The sequence below is a fragment of the Motacilla alba genome, chromosome 4 (genome assembly GCF_015832195.1).
Source record: "Motacilla alba alba isolate MOTALB_02 chromosome 4, Motacilla_alba_V1.0_pri, whole genome shotgun sequence".
Taxonomy (NCBI): domain Eukaryota; kingdom Metazoa; phylum Chordata; class Aves; order Passeriformes; family Motacillidae; genus Motacilla; species Motacilla alba.
This window is the reverse complement of record NC_052019.1, coordinates 60,157,102-60,183,242: the sequence shown is the minus strand read 5'-3', so window position 1 is coordinate 60,183,242 and position 26,141 is coordinate 60,157,102. Positions and strand designations below refer to the sequence as shown.

General features: G+C 37.7%; 1 protein-coding gene across 22 annotated transcripts in view; it reads right to left on the bottom strand.

The window, feature by feature from the left end:
- The window catches only part of INPP4B (inositol polyphosphate-4-phosphatase type II B), a 380,968-nt gene that overhangs the window by 112,242 nt on the left and 242,585 nt on the right, over positions 1-26,141 (bottom strand). For all 22 annotated transcript variants that reach the window (XR_005256730.1, XR_005256729.1, XR_005256731.1 and 19 more), the window contains 6 exons: positions 24,641-24,785; positions 13,952-14,124; positions 12,254-12,377; positions 11,200-11,317; positions 4,741-4,881; positions 1,573-1,670 (listed from right to left, as the gene is read on the bottom strand). Coding sequence is in view for 19 of the 22 variants with exons in the window: in XM_038135230.1 (XP_037991158.1) it covers positions 1,573-1,670; positions 4,741-4,881; positions 11,200-11,317; positions 12,254-12,377; positions 13,952-14,124; positions 24,641-24,785 (799 nt within the window). In the remaining 3 variants the exon portion in view is untranslated. The remainder of the gene's footprint in view (positions 1-1,572; positions 1,671-4,740; positions 4,882-11,199; positions 11,318-12,253; positions 12,378-13,951; positions 14,125-24,640; positions 24,786-26,141) is intronic.

The window sequence follows — 26,141 nt, the reverse complement described above, 5'->3', positions numbered from 1 at the left end:
TGGCAAATAGGGCTGCGAGTCCTCAAATTCTGTTGGGCTTTATGAGCACTGTTTGAAACTAACAGCTTTGAAAACACAGTCCTGCATTTATTTTGTAGCACAGATTTGGCACTACAGGAAATTACCTGGATAGGTGGGACAAAATCATCAAAGAGCCATCAATAGTGAATGCCTCTTACTTGGCCCCAGCATCAGGGCTGCTGCCAGCCTTGTATGGAGGTTTGTCTTCCAGAGGTTGGGGAAAAGGAGTGGGATTAATGTCCTCCCCCAAATGAACAAGTTTGAGAGCTTCACTTTTTTCCAAGGGGGCCTGGTTTAAAAGGCACATTTCTCCAAGGCAAAAGAGTGATTCCATATACTGGCAGGGAGCTGCTGGGAAAGGCAGTGGAACCAAAAGATGTTTTGTGTTCCATTAAATAATGTATAGAGACTCAGTTCTTAAAGGTAGAGAAAAAAGCAAGAAAGTTATAATAACCAAAAAATACATTATGAACCAGACATGATTAGTTCTCAAAAGCCTTCACAGTCTGAAAGAAGTCCAGGAACTGTGTGGCTCACTAATAATCCTGCAGAAAGGCAGTACAAGTTTAAATTCTGTTAATGAAAAGCAGCCAATACTGTCTGCATGCAAATTTTTGCTTTTATAAAATAAAATCCATTTGTGAGGTAGCAGATCTACCTTAGTCCTAACCTGGATGAGGTTTGTTTTTTTGAGGATATTTTCTTGGCAAGATTCCCCTAAATCAATCACCCAACTTGTTGTATGAGTTTCTCTGTAGACATCCCGGAAATTCTAGGTCTGTGGGTGGAGGGATGGGCATCCTGCCTACCATTTAGAAAGAGAGCTTTTGTTTCTGTCAAAACTATTAACAAATTAAAATCATCCTGATATAAGAGATAAACATGTATTCATACACATGTGATGTATCAAAGCTTTACATAGTATTTAAAAATCAAGCTGTCAAATCTGCAACATTTGGGACTATAGTTTGGGCATTAAAACTAACAGGATTAGATTGATGCAAATGTTTTTTCAGTCCTTGCTTTTGGCAATTGGAGTAATAGCATAGTAATGTTTATGCTTATAATACAGAATTTCTATAGAAGTGGAATACAGGGCCTATTCTAATGAAACCTTGTTATTCATATAATGATGATGTGGCTCATTGCTTGTATTTGCATTTGCAGATTTCTCAATGGCTCACCAAACCTCAACACATTTTCAGAATAAGAACAGAGGGTATGACTGAAGCTGATGAAATCTCCCACCAAGTATTTCTGAAAAATACAGTAGGTACAGACTGTCCTCTACATGAAATATTAAGAAACATATTATTTTAATAACTTGTAATAGCTGTTCAGTTCATCATTCCTCTGTTTCATTTTCTCTGTAATTTCTGCTGTAGCACGGGTCCTGAAATCACTCTTGAGATCAGCAGGGTCATGAACAGATACAAAATGTTTAAATTTATGGAAGAAATTATGGAATTCTGCTAATATTACTGTCTTATGACCTTTTACCCATTCAAAGCTTTTCAAAGCCATCTGGACACCGCATTATTTTGTACTCACAATCAGGAGGCATTTTTTCTGTAAATAACTTGTAATATTCTTTGAGAAGTTCTAAGTTTTCCTGGTTAATGTTTTCCTGCAAAGTGGTATCTCCAAACCTATGAAAATATACAATAAATTATGAAAAAACCCAAAACTCACAAACAAAAAAAAAAAAAAGATAAATTATCCTTCATAATTATTTCTTTGCATGTAGTCATGATATTTTATGAAAATCCTTTTGCCAGGATTTTCTTCTCCTGAGAAGCTGAGAGGTCTCAAGAATAAAATTTAAAAATTACTATCTGCTGTTGTGGAATGCAACAGGTGCTTCTTTGATTGCTCTATGTTAGGTGTTTCTATTTAATAACCAATCAAGGATGAAGCTGAGTCAGACTCTCTGGGAGTCACAAGACTTTGTTATTCATTTTTTTCTATTCCTGTCTCGCCTTCTGATGAATCTTTCTCTCTGTTGTTTTAGTAAAGTTTTAATGTAGCATTTTTAATATAATATATATCATAATATAATAAACCAGCCTTCTTAAACATGGAGTCAAGATTTCTCCATCTCTCTTCACTTGTCCTGGCTACCCTGAAGACCACATTTGCATACAGAAATACCTTTAGGTTTATATTACTTGTTTTGCAGTGCTGAATATATTAGATTTTGTCAAACATGCAGTAGTTAAGTTCTTGCTTTGGAACTAGTATTTGTAAATGAGATCATCACTGATGCATATTTTTTCCAAAAGTTTATTAACAAAGCAATGTATTTACAAACATGCAATAAGACACTTTTTTTTTTTTTCCCTCACAAATCCTGAATAAATAGAAAGACACTTTGGGGGAATTCCAAATGGTACCTCAGGTAGAGAACACCAACTCCTCTATCTCTTAGTGCTGCAATTGCTTAAGCATATTAATTTCTGGACAATATGGAAGTGACACAAGATGGAAAAGAAGCTTCTCTCCAAACTAACTATAGCTATAAAAACAAATATCTTTCTCTCTGAGATCAAGATTTCAACAACAGCCACATTTCACATGCCAAGAAAATAAATCTCACGGTACTACAAGAGATATGATTGTAAAGACAAGAATGTCCCCATGGCAGTTAGGGCCAAGGTTTTACAATTCATCTTTAGAATAGATTTGAAATGGAAATGGAGTACAGGAAGAGAGGCATGGGCAGGTAAGTGAGAAACTCAGGTAGAGAGAAGGGGACACAGATCAGAAGATACCAATATACTGCTATATTGTGTACAAGGGAAGCAAATATTTCAATAGGCCACAGGGAGAAGATGTGACTACTTCCACAGTAGCCATTGCTGCACTGTCACATGAGAACATTTCTTTTAAATCAGAAATATTCTCAAGAGTATTCTATCAAAAAAACAAATAAAAAGATGTCTTTTTCTAATAGAGTAACATTTCCTAAAAATTTGCCACAAAAATGTTTTTATATTCTCAGGTTCTTTATCCCACAAAACCCTCCATATTTTTAGCCAAAAATCCTGTGCAGTGTTTTCAGTCTCAAAAACAAATGTGCGACTTTAGGAGTTAAGCAATATTTTGAATCAGACAAAAGCAGACTGTAACTGCATGCAGAAAAGCTGCTTCTGTATTGATCTTATTTGCTTGGTAGATATTAGTACATATCCATATTTATAGATATCTGGCTATTATGTTTTCTCTCATGTCTTTCTTTGTGCACAATGTAAAATGACCACTGGGAACAATACTTCCTGCCCACTTCACTTGCAAGCCAGGCATCTTTTCACACCAACTCCTCTACAAGCCCCCAGGTAATCAGGCTATTTCTAAACCTTGTGAAATTTTTCCTCAGAACATTTGTAACTCAGTCCTTCCTGCCTATCTCACACATGTAAGCTCCCACCAGCTTGCTTCTTGCTTACCACATCATGTCTTAGCTCTTATTTTTTGAGTGTCCCACTCAGAACTGTCATGACTGATTTTGTTGGTTTTGCACATTATGAACTTGGTCATGCCACTCCTCTCAGCACTTTCCTCTTTACGGCATCAAGAATAACCTATTTGCATTTTCAAGAAGTTCCCGAGTTCTCTAACCAACTATCCAACTCTTTCACCAGTAAAATGCCAGTTTTTACTGTCTTTTGATTCAGTCTATGTCTCCCATTTCAATTTTCTGCCTAAATTTTCTCACATATCACCACTCAACTTGGAAAGGTGTCCCATAAACATTCACAAAGCTACCTGATGGCATTCTTTAGTAGACTTCTTTAAAAGACTGATTTTACTTGGCTGTTTACAATGAGCAGGAGGTGAAATCCTGTGGTGCTTAACTTCTTGTCTATTATCCAGGTTAAGGATTTTCACTGCCTCCCTCTATGACTCCAGCTACAGCTTTGCTGTAAGCTTTTGGCTTATAACGAATGCAACCTAAAGATAAATATTATGTATTTTGGATGCTCTATTAATAAAAGCAGCTAAAAGAAAAAAACTTTTAAAAAAGTAGCTGTCTGTATTGACATCTTCATTTCTACTTTGCAGTTTTAGCACTGCACAAATGCGGTAATTTAACATGACTGACAGATACCCTTCTCTTGGAAGAGAAAATTAATACGTTGGTGAAACATTGACTATCATCATACTAACTAATTAGTGTCCAGAAATTTGTTGCAGAGGAGTACTAATAACACATCAGAACTTTATCAGCCTTCACATTTCTACAAACATACTACTAATGCATTCCCTATTATTAACTACCACTCTACAACCCTGGAATAAAGCCCTAAACAACTCAGACAATTTCTCTAGCTTATTACTTGTCCAGACTCTTCCACCCCATCTTTAAGATATAAGAATTTTGAATTTTCAAACTTGTGTGAGAATTTCAGAGTACTGCATACAAACAAAATTCTGCATCTGAAATAGAAATCCATTTTGCATCTGTATCTGAGAGAAACATGGCACCAACTCTGTGAAATGAAGCCCTGCTTATGGTCTTATCTTCATCTGGACTTTTTCATTGTTCTGCATTGCTTCATAGCCTCTGTTTATTTCCTTTAATACCTTAGAAAATACACACTGAGTCAATGTGAGATTGTCCAAGAGCAAATAACAAAAAAGATTTATTTCTAATCCTGAGAGATATCCTGTACCAGCATGGAGTACTTGGACAAAAAATGAAATGTGACTTTTTCTTACCTCTCTGCCAGTGTTTGCTGTTCATTGATTCCAACATTAAAGAGCACTGGATACATGCGAAGCAGCTTTCCTTCTTTAATCTCTTGTGGCAGCAGCTCAAACATCTTTGCTGGAAGCTGGACCTCTATAATGAAATGTTCACTAGGAAAAATGAAAACAAGAATAAGGATGGGGTTCTTGATTGGTCTTCTTAAAATAATCTTCCTAAATTATAGAGAATGTGTAGACTTACAAATCCCTCCCCTTTTCCCTTAATTGACCATAAAAAGGGATGATTCACCTTGCTTGTTTTAAAAGCATAACCAAGCTATATGAAGAAAGGCAGGTATAACTGTATATAACTATAAAATAACTTCTTTACTGAAGTGAAAATAAGACTAAGGATGAAAGCAGCAAAAAAGTCCTCTACTACCAAAATATCAATAAGAATACCTCAACTCTTAAAATGCATCTTGCTGAGTTACAAAAACAACTTACTTCCAAAGTCACAACTTGATCCATTCTAAAAGTAATATGAGCAAAAATGTTTCATAAAAACCTAAAGTAAAACTCGCATTTTCTTCAATGGTTGGATTTTCTCCCTGGGGGTAGAAAGCATCACCAACAACAAAATTGTCTCCGTGAAGATAATAACTGAATGCTCATCACACAAATATGAATCCTGTTTCAGGAGAAGGGATATGATACATAGCAGTTCTGGGCTTATATTTTTGTTCAGTCTGATGTCATGAAAAATGTGCTACTTTGGCTGCCAGGCCAAATTCTGATCACATGGAAGCCCCAAGTTGGATTCCACCTGCCTTTGAGAACTGGTGCCTGAACCCACAACAGAAACAATGGGATGATGTTATCTGAGCTTTTATTAGCTTTCTTTTCATTGCTAGACCAACCAATCTAAATTAACAAAAAAGAACAGACTATAAGAAAAGCCATTTGTTTCCAGGATCTGGCATTTTAATCAGAGATGGCTGATTGACAATGGAGGCCGAAATTTTCGCTCCTGCAGAGAACATATGAAATATGACACCAGCAACAAGGAGTGTTATAGCAACAGGATGAAAGGAAGATCCATCCTGCCTGCAGAAGTCAGGCCAAGGAAGTCACTCAAGTTTTGTATGTAAATTTAAGACGGATAGTTAACAATCATAAAGTCCCTTCAACTCTCCAATCACATACTTGCTAAAGAATAAAAATGCCCTCTGGAGAATTTGGGTGAGAAAAAGACAGAAAACCTTGAAGAAAAATGTCAGTTTCTGCAGTAGCTCTGGCACCTTTAGCAAGCTTGAGGCACCTTTAGCAGCTCAAGTGTTTGGAAAAACAGATTCCACTTGGAAGAGACAGTGATCATGTCTAAACTTCATCCTGCTCATATATCTGAGAAAAAAAGTAGAATGGATGCAGTGCAGACCTGTGACTGAAATGTAATTTCATTCAGTAAGGGCAGCAACATCTGCCTTAGTACAGGCTAGAACTGGCATGCAATCTTTGAGCAAATGCCATATGTTCCCCATTGAGAGGGAATATCAGTCCTGAATGGAGAATGTATGTCTCAGGGAGGAGGGACAAAAACCAAAATAGTTCTGCTTCCCAGATAAATTTGTGTTTTGTTCCATTAATTCATCCATATGAAAGAAATAGAGCGTTAGCAAAAAGGATAGTAAAGAATGTGGTTCCCATGACCTCTGCATAGCAGCATTAATTCTTAGCCTGCCTGAGAGCCTTCCTGCCTGCTGTCAAGTGCTACCAGAACACTCCTGTGATGGACTGCTTTAAAGAGCTTGAGAAGAAAGTTTGGTTTAGTCTAATTCAAAGAGTATGCACTACAGGACCAAACTGCCACCAAATCACTGCATCGTTATATTTCACTACTCCCCAAATCATTACAAATCTCTGCATGTGAAAGAACACTGAGAAATAATGGTCTTTAGGCATGATAAATTAGTATCAGAACAATTTGAGACTTCTCCCTTTGTCTTTTTTCTTTTTCAAAACACTTTCTGAAGTCTCAGAAATAATCCTTGGTAACTTTAAAAAGTATGTTACTAATTGCACAATGAAAACAATGAATTTCTGATTGTGGAAGGAAAAGACTATAAAGCTATGACAGAGCTGTCTAGAAAGTCCAGGAGTAGTACTAAAGTCAAGTGGAGGCAAAAAAAGAAACAACTCAAAGTGCTGGAGGACTGGAGGAAATCTGGAGGACTTGCTTGACATCAGTTTACCAAAGATCTTACAGGTCTATGATTCTACTTAAAGGAAAAAAAAAAACAACAGTAAATTTTATTGTCATATGCTTTCTCTCTTTCATGGCTAGATTCAGTGCAGAGCTATCAGGCAGGAGATAAGATTAGGTGGGTACAACATTTTCCAATGAGATGGAAAAATCAGTACATAATTTTTAACATTTAATGACCTTTCAGAAAACAGAATGAAGAAAGCAAGCATGTGTTTTAAGAGACTAAATAAGAAACCTTCATCTATTTAAGAAGAAACTGTATAAATTTAGGTCTTAAATATTTAAATGTATAAGATCTGCCTAAACAGGACTGCTTAAAAATATCCCCCTTTAACTTTCTTTGCATTATTCTCTAATATTTGTTATCATCATACGAAGACAGACAAACACTTGTAATCCCGGTAGAATGCTTCTAAAAGGTACCCCCCACATGGCTGGGGGTCACAGATCCTGCAGCTGCTTTGAGTTGGCTGAAGTTGCACACCTTTAACTCATTGCAGTGAACTCAAAACAAGTAATTTACATGGACTTTGCTTTGTAAAAGAAAAAAATGCACACATGGTCAGTCACAGCAACTCAGCTTGAAGGTTCTTTAACCAGCTCTTCTTTCAGCTGAATGCAATGTTTTACATCACTTCAGTGTGGCTTTAAGTGCTAGTCCAGTCTTGGGCTTTGTTGATAACACAGTGTAAGAGACTGTGATACCTCAAAGTTCATGTGCACAATCATAAAATGGTTTGGGTTGGAAGGGACCTTAAAGATCATCTAAATTCAACTCCTGTGCCATGGGCAGGGATACCTTTCACTAGACCACGTTGCTCAGAACCCCATCTAACCAGGTCATGAACACTTCCAGGGATGAGGCATCAACAACTTCAGAGTGCAATTTGTTTCAGTCCCTCACCACCCTCAGAGCAAAGAATTTCCTCCTAACATCTAATCTGAACTTCCTCTCTTTTAGTTTGAATCCATTCCCCCTTGTCCTGTCTCTCCATGCCCTTGTAAAAAGTCCCTCTCCAGCTCTCTTGTAACCCCATTTGGTATTGGAAAATGCTGTAAGGTCTCCCTGGAGCGTTGTCTTCTCCAAGCTGAACAGTCCTAAGTCTCTCAGCCTGTCTCCATGAGAAATGCTCCAGCCCTCTGATCATCTTCATTAAGCCTGTCTTCTTTAAGACCTGCAATAGGTCCATATCCTTCTTATGTGGTGTTCCAGAGCTTCATGCAGTACTGCAGGTGAGGGTCTCGTGACAGTAGAATAGAGAGGGAAAGCCATCTCCTGCTGGTCACACTGCTTGTGATGCAGCTCAGGATACAGCTTTCTGAGCTGCATTCTAATAAATAAGCCCACCTAGTTGATCTAGAAAAGCCAGTAGATGTAAAGCCAGTAGAAGTAACCCTTTTGGAGTTCAGCAAAGCTTTTGATACAGTCTGTCACAGTATCCTTCTGGACAAAATGTGCAGCACACAGCTGGATAACCATGTTATGCCATGGGTGAGCAGCTGGCTTACAGGTCAGGCACAAAGGATTATAGGGAATGGGGTGACATCAGAATGGTGTCCAGTCACTAGTGGGGTTCTGCCAGGCTCTGTCCTTGGCCCTGTGCTCTTCAACATCTTTGTTAATGACCTGGATGCAGGACTCAAAGAAACGCTGAGTTTGCTGATGATAGTAAACTGGGAGGAGTTGTCAACTCCCTTGAGGTCAGAGAAGCCCTGCAGACACCTCAACAAATTAGGGAGATGGGCAATCATCAGTTGTAGACAGTTCAGTAGGTGAAGGGCCAGATTCTGCATCTGGGATAGGGTAACCCTGGATGTACGGACAGACAGGGGAATGAGAAACTGGAGAGCAGTGCTGTGCAAAGGGCTCTGGGGGTCCTGGTCGATGGAAAGTTGAATGTGAGTCAGCAGTGCCCTGGCAGCCAGGAGGGCAACTGTGTCCTGGGGGGCATCAGGCACAGCATGGCCAGCTGGGCAAGGGAGGGGATTGTCCTGCTCTGCTCTGCACTGGGGCGGCCTCACCTCCAGTGCTGGGGGCAGTTTGGGGTGCCACAATATAAAAAAGACATGAAGCCATTAGACAGTGTCCAAAGGATGGCCGCGAGGATGGTGAAAGCCTTGAGGGGAAGTTGTATGAGGAGTGGCTGAGGTCACTTGGTCTGTTCAGCCTGGAGAAGAGGAGACTGAGGAGAGACCTCATTGCAGCTATAACTTCATCAGGAAGAGAAGCGGCAAGGCAGGCACTGATCTCTTCTCTCAGGTGAGCAGTGACAGCACTCAACTCCAGGAGGAAACAGCCTGAAGCTGTGTCAGAAGAGGTTTAGGTTGGATGTCAGGAATAGGTTCTTCACCCAGAGAGTGGTTGAGCAGGTTGAACTGGCTCCCCAAGGAAGAGTCACAGCACCAAGCTTTAGAGAGTTCAAGAAGCATGTGAAATCTGAGGTACCGAGTGTGATTCTTGGGAAGCCCTGTGCAGGGCCAAGAGTTGGACTTGATGATGCATGTGGGTCCCTTCTAACTCAAAATATTCTTTGATTTTGTAAAGAATGTTAAAAAAGTGAGTATTTTGGCCTCTAATAAAAGAATGTGAGTTCCTGAACAGAATTTCACCTCCCCTGGGTGGCTGGTGTCTACTACCCACACCAGCAGATCAGTGCACTGCTAGACAGTGCCACACATTTTGGATTGATTTGTTTGTGCACATAGAATGTTAGGTTTAAGCACTTCCCTAGAAAAAACAATTACAAGTGAATATGCTGACTCTTCAAGATAAGAATTTGTAGTTTGATTTTCTGTCCTGCATTTCTACAGTCTTTTACTCTCATTTATTGAGCCATACCATATAACAACCAAAATAAAAATGGAGGGTTTCTTAAACAACTATTAGAAAATAACTAGATTTTCACCATCTTCTCTTTTTATGGTTGACTTCCAATGCTGTTTGATAGGAGCAATCTCATCACAGCTCTAAGAGGAATGGGACTCCTCCACATAAACCTTATAAATTTTATTTTTTTCTGATACCAATTCCATCCAGTGAATATCTGCCAGCAAGTACAGTACAGCAATCATGGGCTGTAGGTCTTGTTCCTAAACACTGACTGCTCCATCAATACAGAATGCCTGAGGCAGCTGAAAGCTCCAGTCTCCTTCAAATCCAGGACCTCCTGCTGTGACAGCTCAGTGTACCACAGTAATGGCAGCAAGCCAGCAAATGTAGATGCTGGATTTTTCAGGATTTTTGACTGCTGTGATTTACAAAGGATGTATTTCTTCGGTTTTGCCCATACATTATAATTATTCTTAATTATTCCCAATGTGTTGCCTATTGTACTCCCTGTTATTTATTTCAATCCTTTCTCAGAAAGCCTATACGATGAGAGTGAATCATCCAGAATTAAGTAAATCAGTAAATCAGTTTCCCCCTTCAGAGGAAACATATATTTTCTAGAAGTTGCTGCTTTTAGCTGAATTTAATTTACAGTCATCTTAAGAACAATGATACTATTAAGGAAGTGATTTTTGCAAAATAAAAGCATTGGGAGCTTCAGGCTAGAAGGATGAAAAATCCATTCCAATCTTGTTAACCCTCAAATAACCAAAATTAATGCAGTATTGCAGTTTATGTCCTGATATTCAGCAGTACTTACATGAGATTCATTAACTATAAGTGATTTTGTGCAAGGATTTCTGAGATTGCATACATCCTGTGTGATTTCCAGCAGCTAAAAAGGGCTTCCATTTTTAAAAATGACTACTAAGTTTTGAATGCTAAGTGGCATCTGAGCTTTTAAGGTTTCCATCATAAAAACAATCAAGGCCTACTCTTGGAATTGCAATTCCATTTCTCACACTGAAATACAAATTCAGGACATTCAAAACCAAAGTTTCTCAGTTAGAGACCACATTTGTAAATAATGGGCTTGTCACCTGTCTAAGATTCAGTATCTATATGTGAATAATGCACCAGCACCTCTGCCCAACAAAGACATTGTCCGGATTAATTTGTATTAGTAACTGGAACTTTTAACTTTTTATCAGGAGAGTAACCCAGAGCTTACTGGCCTTTAGAATCCCTACTACCTCACCTTCTGAAAAGCAAAACTATTGCACTTACAATAAAATATAAAATTCAGCAACAAGAAAACCATTAGCTGGGTTTCATGGGCTACAAATTAAAACTGTAGCTTAGTTTCCTGGGCTCCAAGAAACAAAGTTCTTACCGCCTTCCAGTTATAATAGGCAAAAAATCTTCTGACTTGGCTTCAATTACTTTAAACATTACTTTCCGCAAATCTGAAATGCCCACAGCCATGTCTTCTAGCATCCCTGCTTCTTCACCTACATGAAAAGATAAAAGAGACTATTATATAAACAGAGTTGGCAGATTGGTCACTATATAGGTTAGAGTAAAGCAATATGAGAATTATATTTTCTAGTCTGTGCATCTAAAAATCACAGTTCTAAATCCACAGTTTATTACAGTAACCTACATAAAACCAGACTAATTTCCTGAACTGCTGAAAATTCTGTGGCCTAAATGGTAACTATGAGTATTAAGCAATTCTGAAAATCAGCCTGCTCTATATAGGCATAGAATAACCTCAGGAAAGCCATTTTTGTCTATTCTGAAAGAGTTTAAAAGGCTTTTTTGCTGATGGAGGACAAAGATTTTGAGAATAACAAGCATCATGCAAAATGGAGAAGATAGCTATCTCCAAGTGAGCAACTGCATTAAAAAGCTGCACAAATGCTAAAATCCTCTACTTCAGTCAAAATCTCTGATTCAGGGAATGATTCCAATAGATCTAGTTCAAAGTTTGAAACATAAGGCAATTTCCCCCTCCAAATTTCCTTTTTAATACATATCAAATAATGGCATCTGTAACACACTATGAAACAGTTTTCAGGCTATCTTTACGTTATCAGCACTGGTGATCAGGGCCGAGGCTGATAAAGGCAGTAAACGTTTAAATTTGTTGTTTGGATTAGCTTTAAAAAAACTGGTCTTTTGGGTCAGGTCAGCATGAAACAATTAGCAGGTCATGTTCTCTGAGGAACTCAGAATGAGATAAATTAATAATTTTTGCTGCAGAATTGACAACACAGTATCAATGACTTCAGCTGTGCTATTATGTGCAAGTCTGCTGTCTTGTAAGGACAATATTTGATTCAACAAGCCAAATTACCGGAAACAGAGCAGAGGTTAAAGTAAGAACTTCCTGGGTAACTTCTGGGCTGGGTACATAAGGAACTTTGTCCAAGAACAATACTTACTATATGTACTAAGGAGTCCTTCATATTGCACAAGCAATCCAACAGTATGAAGCTGTTGTAAAAATCCTTGATCATGTAAACCTGTGTGCAATTTGATTACGAAACCGCAGACCAATCCAGCGAGCTGTAAAGATAATTAAAACATGCGCAACTAAGAGGTGTACTGTTACAAGACAAATAGTTAAAATGAGGATTGCTATAATTATAAACAACAGAGGTAACACCTACATATTTGAGAAAACAGCATAGGTATTTCTGTTTAGTGACCATATACATGATTCCATAATAATGTATTTTGATGGGGTTTTTTTGGGTATATAAAGTAGTGAATATGTATTAGATTATTATTATATTAGATAAGCTTAATTTGTTTTATGTCATTGTCTGTTATTTACACTGACACAAATCAGACCAGAACCTCACTTGCCAGGCTTTAAACATGTAAGACTGTGAATTATGATGTGAATTATGTGAATTATGATGATTTGAAAGTGGTTCAACATCTAATGCAACTGAATCTCCTTAGCAGTTGCAACATACAACTTAAGGGAGAAATTAAGTGAAATATTTAGAGGAAAATCTATCTTAAATAAAAGGTGATCTACAGGAGAAGACATAAAGAGCTTCAGTTATTTGCCAAGGGAAGAAAGTTCTAAGGAAAGACATGCTAGTAGTCTTTAAACACTTGAAATACTGCTACAAAAAACTGAAAACAAATAATCTGCTCTCTATTTCCAAGATGACCAGGAGAAAACAATCTCCCTAGCTTGGATGCTGCTTAGCCAGTGCCCCGTGAGGCCACATCTAGAGTGCTGTGTTCAGTTCTGGGCTCATTAGGACAAGAAAGACAAGGAGCCACTGGAGAGAGTCCAGAGAAGGAACACAAAGATGATTTGGGTCTGGAGCATCTCTTATAGGAGAGACTGCAGGAGCTGTTCCTCTGTTCAGGAACAGCTGTTCCTGTTCCTCTGTTCCTGTTCAGTCCGGAGAAGACTGAAGGGGATCTCATTAATGCACATAAATACCTCAAAGGTGAGTGCTAGGAGGATGTGCCACATTCTTTTCAGTGGACCCCAGCAACAGGATGAGGAGCAAAGGCCATAAACTAAAACACAAGACATTCCACCTCAACATGAGGAAGAATTTCTTTACACTGAGGGTGGCAGAGCACTGGAACAGGCTGACTAAGGAGAATCTGGAGTCCCCCTCTCTGGATACATTCCAACCCCACTGGGATGCGTTCCTGTGTCACCTGCTCTAGGCAACCCTGCCTTGGCAGGGGGGTTGGATTGGATGATCTCCAGAGGTTCCCTAACCCTACCTATTCTGTGATTCTGTGATTATGAATATCAGCAAGACATATTCAAAGCTAGACTTGAGAACCATATTATCTAGGAAGTCTAAAAATAGATTTCTGGATATTTCTTTGTGCAAAGGCAGGATTAGGCAACTTTTCCAGTCCATTGCAGACCTGTTTCTCTCACTTAGTGATATAAGTACTATGGATTTCTACTTACAATTTAGTTTCTTACCACATTATAAAATATTTAGGTGAATATCATGGAAAATAAATGAAAAAGTTGTACCAAACTGGAAGAAAAAAAAAACACAACAAAAAAGAAAACCACAAACACTGGCATGAACAGTATGCTTATAATTACAGCAACAGAAGGGAGTAAGTGACACAAGATAACCTACTGCTTGGCTAAAGACGATGTCTCTTCTTAGGGTCAGCATCAAACACTGGGGCAAGCCACAGGCAAGTTCCTGGAGCAGGACAAATGCCATGGATTGCTTGGCCCTGGTCACCACCTCTCCCATGCAGTCCTTCAGTGTAATAACCAGCGGGTACAGCTGTTCATACCAGTCACCTAGAACAGAACAGGTCATCTATTCCAAAGTGGAAAACTTGCAGTGAAAAACCCTTTTCCGCTAGGAAGGATGGTGGCAGCAGCTGTGTAGATCACCCTTCCCTATAAAACAACCCTTGCAGCTCTCCCCAGACCATTCTGGGACCACAAATGCCACTGGAGAACATGCTTATAAGTAGGACTCCGTCTTACTACTGGGAATGGGGTTAAATCCCTGGCCTGAATTCAGCTGCGCTCTGAAACAACGGCCTTTTCTAACAGTCCCAGCATCTCTGTAAACCTTGTATTTAAGTATCACAAACAGAGTATACAGGGAAACATATAAAACCTCATTTAGCACATAAAGATTAATACAGCAGAGATGAAGATCTCCTTTCCAGGACTTACAACTTTCTATGTAAGAAATGAAAGGGCCTCAAAAATGCAAAAACAGAGAGAATAACCATATATTTAAGAAAAAGTAGGTGCTGGAGGGCAAAACACAATAACAAATAGATATCTGGAAGGGTACCACCTGCTTAATCTACAGGCTGGAAATATAATGAGCTTTAGATCATATTCCGTTTTTGGTTTTTTTTTTTTAGCTTCTCTCTATGTTGGTCTCATTAAATATTTAGAGATATTGAACTCATTTTAGCTATTTCTATCAGAGAGATGTAGACTATTTTGAAACATGTTTTCCTCTGTAAAAATACATGCTAGGAATATAAAAAAAACCCTAGTGAAATGCGTGAAAAATGTGATTCCTTAATACATTACAAATGAAACAGTGATAACTAGGAATGCAGGAAAATCAGAACATTTTACACAAACTTGCCCAATAATCCCAGCTGTTCCTGAATTTTACAGGATTTAATAAAATCAGACCTGCATTGTAGTTGCATATGGCTTTGCCTACCTCTAAGTTAATAAAATAATAAAAACAAACAAATAAATCCCCTTCCTTTAGAATCTACATCTCAGTTTCATTGTACAGTTTGAAATAAGGGAAATCAACACTCTAGAAGAATCTATATAAAAGTTGGGAATGCAACTGACAATGCAACAGTCTATAACTGGCTCATATTTTCTGTAGATTAGTGTAATTAAGAATCAGTGATAATTACAATCTGTTGTAATTAAGTGCAAGACAGCAGCATGTTGTTTCAGGTAACATTCTGAGTCAGGCCAGTAAAAACTCATTAGTACTGAGGAAGTTGTTTAGGCAGGAAGACACAGCTGCCTGTTGCCAGTCAATTTGGCTGAGCTCCAGAAAAACACCCAAATTAATAGAACAAAGAAGATGGGAGAGAACTTTGAAAGCTGGAAGAAATTAGAGAAAGTAAGGAGCAGGAAAGGGGAACAAGGACAGAGCAGGCAAAGAGAACAACCTGAGCTCCTTTATTGTCTTTGTGGTCCGACAACATGGGTTTTAACACAGTCATACATATTTAACTATGAGTAATACAGACTGAGGAAGCATTCCCTGGAAAACAGCAGATCTGAAGTCAGTGTCATTCTGATAAAATAGATCATAAGCTGCCCCCAGGTACAAGCTCCAGGTGATTTTATACGTGTCATTGACTAACAGAGTGATGACACACTGTATGCCAAAGGCTGGTGTACATGTTTTGAAGAGACAGTTGGAAAAATGGAGAGCTTGCAGCGCAGAGCTACCAAGATTTAGAGTTTAATCTAATTAATCTGATGAAAAAGACTGAGCAGCAACTTGATTTCCCCTCTTCATGAAGAGAAAATAAAAAGGACTAACTGTGGTGTTTATTCCAGGGAATAAAAGCTAAAGAACAACCAGAGGCTGCTGCAAAACACAGACAAGTTTAGAAATAAAGTAGACAAAAAAGTGTAATGTACTGGAAGTCAGTGTAGGCAGATCAGGCAGTCTAAACTCCCCTTTCAAGCCAAATTACAATTCTTTATTAATTTAAGCAATAAACATATGCCAATAAAAGCAACAGCAGCAAAATAAGCTCAAAATATGTAATGCTCATTGAACCAATAAGCAGGGCTGTATGTGGTAAGACTACAGTTTGTTAGCTGCTTCTTACTTGAGCAAATAATGAAAAAGATTATACTTGGCCATTTCAAAGTAGACTTGAAGGTACAGCAAACAGACATCTGTTCCTTTTCCATGGGAAAGGACAGCTGGATACAGACACATCCAAGGAAGTGGCGCATACTCTGATAGCCAGGGCAGAAAAAGCAGAATTTCCAGAACTAACTACACTTCTTGGACCTACTGTTACAACTTCAGGTTATGTGGGTAGGGCTAAAGAGCATTTCTGACATCCTTTTTCAGGCTTTCTGACAGCATGAACAAACAGGAGAAGGGGGAATAGATTCAAACTGAAAGAGAGTAGGATTAGATTGGATATTAGGACAAAATTCTTCACAGTGAGGGTGATGAGGGGCTGGCACAGGTTGCCCAGAGCAGCTGTGAATGCCCCATCCCTGGAAGTGTTCAAGGTCAGGATGACTGGGGCTTTGAGCAACCAGGTCTAGTGGAAGGTGCCCCTGCCCAACTGCTGCTGATGGGTTAGAATGAGATGCCCTTTAAGATTCCTTCCAACCCAAACCATTCTTTAAATTTATGAATAGAGGAGGTCACATACTGGCCACACATCACACAATACTTAGATCTGTTTTTACTGAGCTGCCAGTTAACCAGTCCACCTGCACTGTGGATTTCTGTTTCTTCAGGAACATAACTTTGTATTTCTCCTTGGATGCAGGATGAACTACATCCTAATATTTCAGTGCTTCATCAGGATCCATTCTTATGCTGCACCCATACTGCTTAAAGCCTCTCCCAGGTTTAAGCATATGCAAATTCTATATGCATCATGCATATTTCATAAGGCAAGTCAGTAATAAAAATACTGAATAATACTGGACCCAGAACAAATATAAGTGGATTCTTCTTCATGCAGGCTTCTAGGTTGGCAGTAAACAACTGATAACCACCTTCTATTATGATTTTCCAAATTTCCACATACCTTGTGGTAGCTTCAAGATAATTTTCTCACAACATTTTTTTGAGGGGAGACTACATTTTTGGAGTACTAACTTATTAATTTACTAACATAAGCAGTTTTTGTCTGTAATAGTTGCATTTAAAAGGAATTCAAAGATTTTAAATTCTCAAGGTCATTTTTTTATCAAAGAACATTCATACTAAATTTACTAAAGATAAATCTTACTGAGTACTTAATGTCCCAACGAATACAGTGCCTTACTTATATATGTATTTGGCTTTTTGGTAAGCAATAAAAATTGTAAGTTTGCAGAAAACCTTACCCTAGAAACTGAGAAAATACAAATTATTAGAGTAATATAGAGTTGCACATGTCACCAGTAAAGAGGACAACCTTTGTGTGATTAAGTTTTCCAAAACAATTTGCTCCTTGCTCACACTGAAACTTCTGAGTTTCAATTAATAAGGATGTCCAGTCCCCAGAAGGTGGAGCTAGTTGGCAAATCTGACAGGGATTGGGTTGTTTCTTGAAAAAAAAGAATGTTCATGAATGGACAAGTATATTCTCATGCTTATGCTTTATTTAAAATCAAAATAAGAGGTGTATCAAAGACTGAGATCTTAGAAAAGCCAATTCTAGGAAGAAAAAAAAGGTGCCTAATTTTTTGCTCTGTTAAATTTCACTTTGTCACTTGTTATCCAGGATGTCCTGCTGCAAATACTCCAGCAGGAATATGAATGAGGATTATTCATTAACAATGCACAATGGTCCAAAAATCCAGCAGTAACACCTATTTATATGTAAGTATTGCAGCTTGTAAGTTGTTCCTTGAAACTGAGAAGTACTGTGAAACTGAAGTTTGTGAAACAAACAACCAATTAAAATTGTATTTTGAAGCTTACAAGTAAATTCAATAGATTTCGGGGAAAAAAGATTGTCTTGTATGCAAGGCATAAATATATAATACTAATGCAATTCATAAACAGACATTGTTTGGAAAGGGAGCTGACATGTCTGAAGTAGAGTTCTCTTAGAGTGACTCTGTAGAATCACTTTGTATACATTTTAGAATATCTTATCTTTCAGAATACCTTTGTAGAATCCCTTCAGGAAAGGAATAATACAAATTATTGCTTTTAACAGATTCACCAACTCACACACATTGAATCTTCAGATCTCAACTTCCTTTTAAATTGAAATCACAAAATTTGTATCCAAAACACAGCAGAAAACTGTTTGGAAAAGGGTGAAGAATTAACTGAATGAGTGACCATCTGAAAAAAAAAGAGATTAGGAGCAAGAACAGAAGCAACAAGGAGACTCCAGGATGACTGTCAGGTTGCTAAAATGACATGGGCAGCCTGTCAGTTTGGAACACTTAGCATCCAGAAGAACTGTCAGAGTCTCCTGATGAAGCAAAGAAACTCAGTACAAAAATAGAGCTAGTCAGCCACTGGAAACTAAAACAAAGTATAAAAACTAAACATATTAAATTTTAGAATGAAAGGATGAAACTAAAAAGACAGTACCACTGCTATGCAGTTAGAATGAGATTAAAACAAAAGTGCATGTTCAGCAAAGCACTGAGTAAATATTCTATGTCCATTGCCAAGAGAGTGGTGGCAGCTCAGTCTGTGACAGGAATTGCCCTTTGGTTATTGGAAAATGCCCTTCAGTCCCATGTTCCTGCAATCAACAGGCCTGTACAGGCAAATGACCTGCTTAGCACCCAGCTAGTCAGTTCTGTATGCTCATATCCAAGTTGCAATATGTCAAACCACATGTTAAATTTGATAAAGTTTGGCAGAAAAGCAAGCTCCTGGTCTTTTCAAAGTCAGGCCCACTGAAATGCTTATTATAATATGCTGGTAACCAAAAAGGATGCTTCAGCATAGTACTCCTATCTCCTTTAGCCCTAGCAACAGATTAAAAAAGCCAATTTTATCACTACTTTTTGTGCCACCTAAAATCTATGAATGGCTTTAAGTCACTTCAAAACTTAAATGGTGTGAAGTTAAAAAACCAAACCTTAAATAAAAAGCAGAAGAATGCATAATGACGTGCTCTTAAAGCAAAGGAGGGCAGTACAGACATATAAATGTAAGATATATAAATATAAATGTGATATATAAATTTAACAGCAGATACCCATGAGGTAACCTTTCACTTTAATTAATCACTCACTACCTGATCATAAAAATAATCAATGACGCAATTGAAATAGTAGAGGTAAAACAATATAAATGAGTTGTCTTGGTATGACAAAGTGAACATTAGACAAACTCTGTTTTAAGGAAAAAGGCAGGCAAATCAAACCAACCAATCAACATAGAGCAGCAGTAAATCCCTAAAATCAGCATAAAATAATTAATCCAGAATTTTATTTTACTCACCTAGGAAAGGAACAGTGTTTTAATATGTATTTTTTTAAAGGGAGGTTTAAAAAGACTGACTTAGATTTCACATATTCAATTTTGCACCAAAGAAAGGTCAGTGCCTTACTTCTTTATTTTGCCATGCAGCTCTTGGAGCTCAGTTTAACTCCAGCTGAGGGCTAAGCTCTTTGAAAAAGGAGGAGGCTTTGTACTCATAATGCTGCAGCAGTTCTCACAGGAACAATAAAAATCTGAATAAGTTTTCCTGGTATTCCTGCACTTTAAAGTAGCACTTTACTTTGCACAGTTTGAATGTTCAGAAATTTTGAATTCTTGGGATTTATTATTCCATTGCAATCACCCAAGATTTTCTACACTGTCACGTGGATTAATAGTTAAACCCAAAACCATCTAATAATACATACACGAGTATCTCAGCACATTTAGTCACAGTGAAAACAGAAATAGAAGACAAAGGTAATAAAAGACAAAACGAAGAAAATCTAATACACTTTAAACATAGGAATGTTCTGTGAATGCTGTGCAACTGAATATTCTGATATCTTGTTTTAGTTTGTTGATTCAGTTTAATAGTCTTTCTTTCCCTTACATATTTTTCAGCTTCTGTTTTTAGCTAAAGTACTTAGAGAAAGTACTGCAGAAGGGGTTCTCTTGTATCACTGGGCTACATTCAGCCCAGATAAGGATCCTATCAAAAAGAAAAGGATGACACAGAAGTGAGAGGAAAATGGGGAAAAAAAAAGCATAAGTAAAAGTCATGCAAAGACAAGCTTAAAAGAAAAGGAAGGAAAAATGTAAGGAAAAGGAAGGGAAGAGAAAGCTTTTCACATCTGATTGCTCTAAATAAATTATGTCTGCTACTCAAGGACACAGACCACAGAAAAATTTTTCATCTTCATGACTAAACAATATTTTATAATAAAAGCTATTCTGAAGATGTGAATAAAACTAGAACATGGCTTTATTTCCCACTAGAAATATGGCTTTATTTCCTACTTCTACCAGCATTGCATTGGAAGGGATGCACTGAAAGGATGCAGTGCCCATCCCCAGGGCACTAAAAGTCAGAAATTTTGAATCTAGACTTATATAGTCCCCAACAGGTATGAGATAATACAAGAAAAATTAAATCGCATATGTCTGTAGCAACATGAGTATGAACAGAGGTTTCCTCTAATTCCAGCTAGGAAATGTGGCAATGTTCCCCAGGTGCTCTTTGCAAACCTATGCTGAAGATTATCAAAGGCCAATTCACAGAGCTTACGATTCCATAATTCACTTAAAGGCAAAATCCAGGTGCAATCCCACTGGCAACTCAAATTTTTTGTGATGATTGGTGGATCCTGTCAAATTAGGGAGTTCTCACCCAGAGCCAGCAAAGGAATAGCTGGGTGGGAGCTCTGATGGGATGGTACAAGAAGCAGATGGAAACAACAACCACTTTCAGCAGCCAAACACGGGGATCTGTCAGGGGTTGTGTAAGCACAATAGCAAACTGCTGTGTTTCACTGCCACCTCTAATGCTGCAGGACAGGCTTTCACATTCCAACTCTCATGGAAAATGAAAAGGCAAAAGTAAAAAGAATTTAATGTTGCCACATATTTCTCAAAGGCAAACCAGACTAGAGTTAGAAGTACAACAAAAAACCGCCCTCCCCTCTCTCTTCCTGATTTATCCTGCAGAGGATTCATAATCCTGCAACTGATGAGTATAGTATGTTACCTTGGTAACTGTAACTCAAATTCAGTCTTTAGAATACAGTCAAAGGTCAGACTGCCTGAAAAGTTAAGGCTAAGGAAGGTATAATTTACATTGAAAGGCAGAGTACAGGAGAAAAGCGCTCCAATATTTCCAATTACGAAGACTCCAAACAACAAATATAAACATGTTTGAAAAAAAAAGAGTAAGATCACGCAATGCCATAGTCACTGAGACTGAAAATATAAACCTACTTTAGGAAACTCTGAATACATGTTACAACAACATCTATATTTATATGAAGATGCTATTGCATCAAATTATTGTCATAACATTTCCTATCATCTAAAATGAACACATGTGCATTCTTTGAAAGGTTTTTCATTGCTATATGCTACAAAAAACAGGTTCACTAAATAAGCAAATATTTCATCCCATACTTCAAGGCATATTTGTTAATATTTTGTTCAAAACTCTGTATTCTTTTTTCTTACAAAAGCAGGCCAATTTCTCTGAGGATTAACTAAAGCAGTTTCAGACTCAAAGATCAATCTGTGCCCATATATTTGCAGTATTAATGAAATACATTATGCTCAAATATGCTCAAATTATGTATAATATATAAGCAAGATGTGGCAAGCTTTTCATTTATGTCACATTTGTGAATCTTAAGTAGCACAAAAGTCTGTAATTTTAGAAATGTATCTATGGGTGTACACACAGTGTGATTTTGTATCTAGGAAAATGCTGTGAACTCACAATCAGGCTTCAAGTTTAAAATGAGGCAGAATTAAAGCCAAATTTGTAACTGTAAACTTGCAATCTCAACGTCTGTGTAGTTGCTTCACAGTGCACCCTTAGGGTTTCATGTTAAATTTCAGAGAGGGAGATGCAGAGAAAAACAAACATCTAAATCCACACTCTCACAGAGGAGTCAAGCATGAAAAATTCTGGCCCCAAAGTTTTGAAAATCATTAGGGAACCAACTTTGGCACACACCTGGATAGCTCTTTGGAAAGCTCCATCTTTCAAGTTAGTCCTATAAAAGAAAGCAATTTTAAAACATCTCCATCTCTATGTGACCTTGAAAGTCCTATAAACTGTCCAAGGCATTCCTAAAATGATGTCTTACTCAAAAAGAACATGAAAACACAGCAGTCTGAGCCACAAATCTGTGCAGTTCTCATGTGAGGTAGTGTTACAGAACTTTCAGGACAGCTCAACAAAAGCACTTCTCTCACTGAAGGACACCTGTACTTATTCAAGAGAAAAAGGGATGGCTCTGAAATGAAGAAAAAAGGAAGAATTTCTTCTAGTACAATAGCAGTTGGATATTTTTTGTGTCCTTGGCCCACCAGCTCCAGAAGACAACTTCTCAGCTGAATGAAACTCATCTATAATTTTCTAACTATTACTGTTATCATTATTGCTAAGCAGGAGCTACCTTTCATTCTACTTGATGGCCAGTTATTACAGTACTTTAAATGATGCAACTTTCCTTTTTGTTTTATTTTTGGCTTGTGACCTAAAAGCTCTAAACCAATATTTCGTTTGCCTGTGTAGGGTGTGAGCCTGAATCAAAGCTATGAGCACACTAGAATTAAAGACTCAAATGAACTGGTTAAATCCATAACATGGCGTATAGCAGAGGAGATGTTCAGGAGGCTGAAGAGAATGAAAGAAATTATGTACAAGTTCATGCTGGCATGAACTAGGCATGTCAGAAAGCATTCCAAAATAATTACCCTAATTCATACCTTTTTTTTCCAGATAGAGGAAGGAGGTCTGGAAATCAGAGCTTTTGTTCCACAACTATGAAATACAGACAAACCCCACAACATGTATGTCAGTGCATACACACACAAATGCACTGCAGTCACTTAGGGGGAAGTTTGAGAGAAAGTGTACTACTACCACTTTACCTGCAAAACATTTCTACAAGACATACTGGACTTCTAACAATAGGAGGAAAGCTTGTTAGCACCACGAGGAAGAGAAGGGAGTTAGGAACAAGAGCAATATTCAGTTTTTCTCTTTTAATCACAATGTACATGCTTGGGTTCACCATCTAAGGATTCTTCCAAGTTCAAAACTACACCTTCTTAGCTGTTAAATATTTGTACCTTCTCTGAGGAAGGCAGGAAAGGTGTAGAAAGCTGTGTTGATATTTTTCACCTGCAAGCCTTCACTAGAGAACAGAGACTATATCACCTTCCTCTCTAACATTACATGCCTGGTAGACAGAAACTTAGAGAACCAAACAGATAAGGAATAAGTTGCTCTCTGAACTAACCATACAAAATCAAGTCCAACACATCTTGCACTGAAAACAAGGATTCCAGGATTCCAGCATAAACCTCTCACACTGATAAAGTGCAGATGCTACAGTTGCATTAAAAATCAATACTACAACCAGAATTCACAGAACTCACAGTACTAGACAAATGAAATTTTAAAAAAAAGTAATTTTAATTCTTGTTATGTAAGAAAGAAATTACAAGTGAGTACTGATAACATTAAAACTCTTTATATAAAATGATGTAATTAAATTCTGTGGAGAACATGTAAGGGAAGATACAGGATAAAATGCACAATGAAAAAAATAGAAAGCTGAAACTATACAAAGCTCCATAAAATAAAGTAGTTATGTTGGTTTGCTGCTTTTTATGGGGAGTTGTTTTATTTAGCTGAAGAGTGGCACAAAGGTTGGCTCTGATTTCCTTGCATTAGGACTACCACCACTATCACTAAGGATCTGTTTCATTTATTGCAACACACTTGCAGCCTAGAAAGTCTTCATCACAATTATTAAGCAGATCTAATCTATGCAACAAGAATGCAAACATGAATCATAGGAGAAGATCAGAAGAAGATCTGAAGATCAGGAGAAGATCAGAAGGGGACAAGGACCCACTGAGGAATAAATTTTCTTTACATCATCCCACTGAATTATTCCACTTGACCTTTTGACACAGGCTGACACGTATATCCAGGTAAACATGAATTTTATCAAATCAGAAAATAAAAATCAGTGTATCACCTCAGAGAAGTGGAAGCATTTGCAGGATAATGACACTGATACAGAATGTTCACTTTTGCTTACAAGTTTTCTATGGGGTAAGACACAGTCCAATTTTTTTTTTTTCTCAAACTACTACACGCAAGTAAACTCTAAAGTAAATTAAATAATATTAGCCTACAAAAAGAAAACATTATGGTTGCAAAACGTTTACACTCTAGCACAAACAATTGAGCATGGCAAGCAGTGTGAGCACACACTGAAGCTGTACTTTGGTAAATAACCTCCCTACAAGTGTGCAAACTTTGTTCTTAGTACTCTCATCAAAGATATTATGGAGTCTTCTCTAGATTACTTTTCTGTAGCTGTGCAAATTTTTATTTACTCTTGTCAATGATTAAAAATTAAAAAATTAGGGCGGGGTGCTTACCTCCTGTATGCAACACCTTGCAATCTGCTGCTGAAGGCTCATTTTCACCCTCTTTAATATTGCAGATGTTGTCTTTTTCAAGCAGTCTGTCCACCATGGCAATAAGGCAGTTCAAACTTTTTGCCACATTGGCCCACACCCTGTCCTGAAAAGACCAGAATTATCACTGCATGTTTCTGAAGAATAAAAAAAAAAAAAAAAAAAAAAAAAAAAAAAAAAAAAAAAGAGACAATAGTAACTTTTTAACCCCTCAAGCTGGGACAGATGTGCAAATTACTAGAAATATTAGACGTCAGCAAATTTCCTCTCATCTTTCAGCCTATTACCAACCTGAGCCTTTTTCATGGAGATTTTCTTGCAGTGTAAATGAACCAGCTTTTATGGTTTTAGACACTGGAGAATAAGTGCTTAAAACTCGTAAAAATGCAGACAAAGTTTCAGGTCTCGTAGCAAGGAACTGAGCAGCTTACCTCAGAGTAAGATACCTTAAGAATATAGACACACTCAAAGCCTTGCCAAATGAAACCTTGTGTGGGCCAGTTTTGCCACAGTAGTTAATAACCTCTTTTTGATAATTTAACATATCCTGTATTTTATCACATCAGTTACTCTGCTGAAGTAAATGTTAAATTCAAGGACTAGAATGAAAAACTTGTTATGACATTTATCAGGTAACACCATTTCAGTTTCGTTCCTCACCTCTCACATAAACTGCAACCATCACACTTAACTGAGTTTATAATAGAATTACAGAAGTAATAGAGTGGTAGAAAAAATTCTGTACAAGCAGAGAACAAAAGAAATAATGTGGAGCATAAGAAGAAGTTGTTATGGAACAGAGATATAGGGAGGGTCCTTCAGGTGCTGGATGCTGCAGAAATCAAAGCTTTTGCACCTACTTTTGCAGCCCTGAATAAGAAGGAAAAAACCAAGCCATACAAGAAATGAGGCTGTACACAAGACACGCAATCAGACTAAAACCAAACCATAATAAACCCACAGAAACCCCCCTCCCCTCTCCAAGTACATGTTTCAACACTGAGTCATTCTGAAAATATTGCAGAGCAACCAGAGTTTGCTTGAGGGTTAAAAATGGGAATATAACATCACTGCTTTGTTTTGTATTTTACAGTGCCAGAAGCATTATGTATTTGTCAGGTCTTCAGGCACAAAAATGAAGTTGCAAAATTAACAAGAGAGAAAGTTAAAGAAAACTGAGAACTCAAAGAAATACCATAGTTCCATATAAATGGCAACCCTTGGATTTTGAGTGGAGGCAAATCTAGAACAACTACTACTACTACTACTACGGCAAACATTTAAATCTAATGTTACTTTTCAACTATATGCCACACTTCAGCCTGACTAGAGGGATCTTATCTTCCCCTGTTCCCTCCTCCTGAGGATACAACCTGTGACAACTGGCATCCTGACGTAAGAGACATCACATGGGCCCACAGACAGAAGCATGGACTTTCCCAGCCTGTACAACTGAGTTCCT